The 6,584-nt window shown below is 35.4% G+C and overlaps 1 protein-coding gene across 1 annotated transcript; it reads right to left on the bottom strand.

Annotated features, from left to right (window-relative positions):
* Window positions 1-425: 425 nt before the first annotated feature.
* Window positions 426-5,191, bottom strand: LOC139875777 (uncharacterized). The gene is made up of 5 exons (XM_071863075.1): window positions 5,080-5,191; window positions 3,827-4,321; window positions 3,465-3,596; window positions 1,992-2,926; window positions 426-1,064 (listed from the first exon to the last, which is right to left on the bottom strand). Exons 1-5 carry the CDS (start codon window positions 5,189-5,191, stop codon window positions 426-428), a joined length of 2,313 nt encoding a protein of 770 aa, XP_071719176.1.
* Between the last annotated feature and the right edge of the window lie 1,393 nt (window positions 5,192-6,584).

Raw genomic sequence — 6,584 nt, 5'->3', positions numbered from 1 at the left:
AATAAATAAAAAGACAATATAACATTAAAGGTGAGTGTTTATATTGTTCACCTATATCTGCAAGAACACTCACTAATACAAGATTTCATCAGCAGGCATAACTTTAGTTGCTAAAACACTGTTTCACTTTTGCAGACACACATGGCCTTCATATATAGACTCACAACAAAACTAGGATCTTTTAGTTTTTTCACTATAAAACCAACCATTTTTTCAGTATACGGACTTATCATTTGTCAAAAAGTTTCTACATATCTCATCTACTAACAAGGGAAGCATATTCATTGATTCAAATGTAACTGGAGCTAAGCGGGATTAGGAGCATAAAAATTATTAATACCATTAGAATAATACATAATAATCATCCACATTACAAAGTACATCAACCATTTGGAATGAGACAAAGCTAGCTAGACAACATTTGGTTAGACCCTAGGATTTTTATAGTACAAAACCGGTTTCTTGGGCTTAAAGAGGAACCTAGAACCGATTTCCAAGCGAATTACACCATCCAACAAAAGACAAAACATTTTGAATGATCGGTAGAATGGAAACAAAGCAAATACACTTATAACGATTGGCATCCATAATGTTCCATTTTGGTATAGGATGAAAAAGCCGACACTAATAGCAATCAACATGGATATTATAGATATGGAAAGATATAAAAGACCTAGTATCAACTTCTTGGGTAAAGTTTCCAAGAAATCAATCTCAGAATAATTAGATGAGAAGAAGACTGATACGAACATGTAGAGAATTGATGTTGTAGATGAGAGTAGAGAAATGGCATCTGCCACAATGAATATCTTATAAGCTATTTCTGAATGGAAAATAGGGATACCATTGTCTTGATCGTAACCACCAGGAATTGTGTAAGCCGCAGTAAATACCATGGTGGCAATAAGCGCCGCAACAACCATACATTGACCGGCTATTGTTTTCATCCATTTTTCATCTTGTCTAACTAAATCTTTGTGTTCTTTGGTGAATAGCTCATGTGGTGTTAGATTATCTGCATTCTTCCTTTCCTTGTAAGAAGGAGGGACTATTTTTTGCACCTCCTACATTACAAACAACCTATATGAGTCAAAAATTTGTTTATAGTTGTACACTTATACTAAGACGGTATCCTACACGAAACAACATAATTCACATTGTCCTACATGGCAATAGAGCAAGATGGTTCAATGGGCTCTATCGGCAGTTGTTTGGCTTTAGTTGTGAGCGTGGTGGGGGCGAATCATGAAGAATAACAACTCAGCAATTGAATTTTGATTGGATCGTTTTAAATAATTTTTATCTCTCTTTATTCACCTAACTACCAACCACATCTAACCATATCCTCCAACAATACTCATAACACTAAAACACATCATTTATCACAGAGACCCCCATTCCCACAACATTGTCACCTCATTATGTTTGGCCAATCAAGACCCATACTCCAAATATTGGGTTCATTGGGTCAACTATTTTGGTCCATTGGTTTTCGAGAAAACAAAACAAATGGGTCCAATATGGACCCATCTTTAGACCATTAGTACATTGGAAGATTCATCTAGACCTAGTGACATCCATTTCCAACCCATTATGGAAAACTAACAAATATAAAAAATAAAAACGCAATAATGAAAATTGAGACCCGTTCGACCCATGATCTGTACCCGTTTGGGTCTCGATTTAACCCGACCCGTTTAGGTCTCGATCCAACCAGACCCATTAATCCAACCCATTTAGACCTTACCTGTTCGACCCGTTTGAAAAGTGAGACCCGTTCGACCCATGATTCGTACCCGTTTGGGTCACGATCCAACCCGACCCATTTCCCAGGCATACACTTCAGCAAAATTCCCCCTAACAACACCACAACACCCAATCTCCCATAGGAAAACACTAAAAGTAAATTTAGCCAAGAATCATTGAAGCGTACAGAGGAATATATATATATATATATATATATATATATATATATATATATATATATATACCTTGAACCATAGAAGTTCTCGTTGCATTTGCAAACCAACCCGAGATACATTCTGGATTTGCTCTTGTTTAAAAATCAACCCTACTAAATGCAACATATGGTTGTCTTGTTTATCTCTTAAAGGAGTTATCAAGTCCTTCATTGCGCCTATCTCGTACAACAAGTTGTAGATACCCTCGTGGCGATTCTTGACGGCAACGTGAAAGATAGTTTGATTTTCATCATTTTTCTGCCACATGAGATCAGGATACTGACGAATGAGCTCAACTATAAAATTAGTATTTCCCACTTCTGCAGCAATAAAAGGTACCCGAGAAGAATATGTTCGTTGTGTACCCCTTACATTAATTTTGTCGGCTCCTTTACACAGATTGTTAATATATTTTGAAATGACGTTTCGTAGCTTCAAAGGTGATTCACCATCCCCTTGAGTTATCTTGATTATGTTACGTGTTACGTTATGCATTTCCACAATATGTCTGGATATCAGCTTGTGTAGTTCAACAGCCTGATATTCCTTACCGGTGAGTGGCTTGTTGTCTAGCTTTATCGACGTTGGGCCACCTTTGATAACGTTATGAGTTTCATCATGCATTTGTACAAGGTGCCTAAAAATAAGATTTTGTAGCCTCTGAGCTTCATTTCCCATTCCAGAGACTCGTGTATCGTCTTCTGTTGGCCGTATATCATTGGTTTCAACATTCATCTTGACAACATATTCAGATATGAGTAGTTGTAGTCGTGTAGCTTGATCGAACCATCCAAGAGCCGACTTGTTCTGTTCTTTAATCGGATCAGGTGGACCTCTGAGTATATTGTCAATTTCTTTCTTGGGCTTTTTTGCAATAGCTTGCCAAATGGTTCTTAACAATAATAATGCTAAATCTTCCTTTTCAGGAGCTCCCTTTTTTAAACGAAGGAACACAAGAACTGAGTCTAACAACAATTAACAACAACAAAAGAAAGGTCAGATAGATAAATAATGAATATACAAATGAGTATAATTGTTGGATCAAAACTTAAATATAACTAAAAGTAAATTAACACAAAATAATTAAATAAAAGTAAACAGAAACTATTCATTTGTATGCTAAGTAACAATTATGGAGATGACAAAAAGAACTAGAAACTTTCTTCTGCTTCTTATTCCCACGATTACAAATATCATCCAACCCCATAGTCTACTGTATGTATCTCATTAGAGCTACTCGTTGGCTATTTCCAACGCTTCTCTGACCGCCACAAGATTCCAACCTACGACCTCTTGCAATAACGGATAACACCAACAATAACGGATAACACCAACGATAATGATATTGGGCGAAGTTGGATTTCAGTTAAAACAAAATCTCTGCTATATCATGAATATTACACTACAAATCACTTCTTTTGTTACTGATGTAAACCATGTTTTTTGTTCTTAAAAGGATATCTGAGTAAAGCAAGCGTAATATCAATGAATAGAGATGTTTACCCCTAATGATGATTCCTCGGGTGAGAATATTTATTTTGACAGAAAACTTCTCAGGCTTACTAGCCAAAATTCTCAGTGCATTCCCATTAGTAGCAAGTTCTGGGTGCTTCTCCACCATAAGTTGTGCGATATCTGAAAGATTTTGCAATCTCTTTGTAAAGAAACACTATTACAAAGAACACATTCAACAATGGAAACAATGACAAAATATAAAAATATTGTACGTGGATTAAGAAGGTAGAGTTAAACGGGTAAACGCATAAGGTTTTCTACAACATAAATTCTGTAGCCATACAGAATTTACCGCTAGTTTATGAAATAACCATTAGTTACAAAAGGTAAAATGTGTAATAAAAGCGTACCAAACATATCATTCTCGACACATTTCTCAAGAAGCCCACCACGATTACGAAGATTCCAACCATCATCATACAAATTGGTATTCTCATAAAGATACTTGACTACATCATAATATCCATACACGGCAGCCGCATACAATGGCATCATAATTCCTGCACCAGGGATTGTCAGCAAGGCCTTGTTCTTTGCCATCATTATTTTAACAGTTGTATTGTTTCCAGCTGCTGCTGCTAAATAGAATGCAGTATTGTGATTTTTATTTTGCAGTGTCAAATCGTCCTCTGTCATAATATCTACCAGATGCTGCACGAACTCTTCTGTTTTTTTGTGGCCTTTGGCGGATGCAGAGACGTGAAGTGCAGTTTCCCCATTTTCAGTGATTGCATACCTTACGAACTCTGGTTTCGTATCAAATATTTTTTTAGCCAATTTCCAATCACACTTGATGGATGCTTCATAAAGACAGACGCCGATTTTGATGTATTCCTCCCTGGGACCTTAATGTAATTCCAAGGAAAATAGTTAATTAGTTACTACCTATTAATCTAAAGTATATGCTTTTTGGTATGATTAAACAGCAATTTATTGCAAATAGTCAGCTTAAAATATTTGTAAAATGTTATAGCAAGACACTTTATCAAAACTAACACACCTAATGAGGCAACAACAACCCGAAACCAACCTTAACTAAAATAAACTCATTACGACTAACTAACCAAGCTAAGAAACACAATAAAAGCCATAAACGAACCTATAAGATCCTTGGTAAATGGTGATCATTTGTGAAGAGTAATGAAGTTACAAATGTTGTTTGTGCAAATATGGTTGGAAAATATTGTTTTCAGTTGTTTTTAATTGATAAAAATGATTTAAACGTAGACTATAATGAAGAGAAGAAATTACCATTTATCAGATCTAGACGAGGTAGGTTCAGTGGCCGGAAATTCATCTGCACCAAAGCACCAGTAATTTGCTTCAGCAAGTGACTATGAGTGAAGGTTTACTGAAATGCCTTGAAAAATGACTTGAGTAGTACCATATACGTTGGTAGGTAAGAAAATTATATTTCTTGTATGTACCAGTAATGAATGAATTATATGGAGTACTACTTTTCGACCACACAAAATTTAAGAGATAAGTGTGGTTAGCAAGAGTAAATTTTCTAGTCAATCTCATTTATATTTGTTGTACGTACCCCTATATATTTGTTCAAATCAAACCATCAGTGCGGTGGTTGAATGGTTAAGACCCTGACCTTCATAGTGGAGGTCAAGGGTTCGATTCCAGGCACCCACAGTTATCCATTCATGGCTACGGAGATTCGCCTGCAATGACTCCGGGCTGCTCGCGTAGCGAGTAGTCGCCATAAGATTAGTCAAGTTGACTGTTTGAATACCCAAGTTAAAAAAGAAAATATATATATGTTCAAATCATATTTTCACAATTAGAGCCAAGTACAGTTAAGGGAATATATAAGGTTTAACGACATAACATGATTCGCACCTCCGGCAGGGTGGTAGAATGTTTAATGTTAAGTCCACCAACGATACAACATACATGATCGAGTGGCCGAAGGCATGAAGGATTTGTTAACCATTATATTTAGCCTGTATGTTTAGTGCTTGGGCTTGACCCACCTTGTAATGATAGAGTTTCTCTCTATTTATATTTATGTATTTTGCATAATGTGAGATCAATAAAACATATCATTTTAGTTCTTAAACATGGTATCATAAGGATAAAGTCTTTGAACCATTCTCATCTTTATTCCTCAAATTTCCCTCCATATCTGCAAGTTTCCTTTTCTTTTCTAGAAGATCCAAGTTAAAAAGTCAGAAACTCACAAATCAATTCCTAGCAGCTGTCACATTTTCCTTTATTTTATTTTTGTCCCTTTCTCTATCAATTATTTATTATTTATTGCTTCATTAAAAAAATTAAAGCTTTTAAAAAATCCATGAAGACAAAGCGTTTACCCATTCCTTTTTGTCTTCTGTTATATATATATATATATATATATATATATATATATATATATATATATATATATATATATATATAGGGGGGGGCATGATGCTGGGATAAGTTTAAAAGGGGTACAAACGATATAAGGCCACTCCCTATCGTAACTAAACTATTCATCCTTTTAACCTTCCACATCAGCGCCACATCAACACCAATATCCTATAACTAACTCATAACTAAACACTCCCTATCATGACTAAACAATACCCCTCTTAATATACAACGTACAAGCAATAAAGTATCAAATCCAACAATAAAAACCCACTGGGACCCACAATTACTATAACTATCCCTCTTTCTTCCGTTAAATCCATGGTGAAATCATATAACTAAAACCAATAATGAATTGGTGCCTATGGCACCAAACGGGTAATGAATGCCACATGGGCTTATAACGACGGGTAACGTATCCATAGGGTGTGGTCTAAGCAAACATGGACCACAAACTATCATTAAACAAGAAAAAACACGGAGGGGCGAAAACGTAAATTTACAAGCTACAAAATAAAACACTGAAAGAGTGATACTGATGAACAGAACAAATTTTAGGGTTTCTTATGGATGAATCTCTTCTTCAACTTTATTCCTCTCAAAACCAAATTAAAAACAATCTGAATCTCTTCTTCTTCAGCTCTTCTTCAGCTTCTGAATCTCTTCTTCAGCTATTCTCTCTCACCTGAATTCAACAAACAATGGCTATTTTGATGAATGTTAAATAACAATGACGAATTTTTG

The sequence above is a fragment of the Rutidosis leptorrhynchoides genome, chromosome 11, assembly GCF_046630445.1.
Source record: "Rutidosis leptorrhynchoides isolate AG116_Rl617_1_P2 chromosome 11, CSIRO_AGI_Rlap_v1, whole genome shotgun sequence".
NCBI classification, from domain to species: Eukaryota; Viridiplantae; Streptophyta; class Magnoliopsida; order Asterales; family Asteraceae; genus Rutidosis; species Rutidosis leptorrhynchoides.
This window is presented reverse-complemented; position numbering and strand designations above follow the sequence as displayed.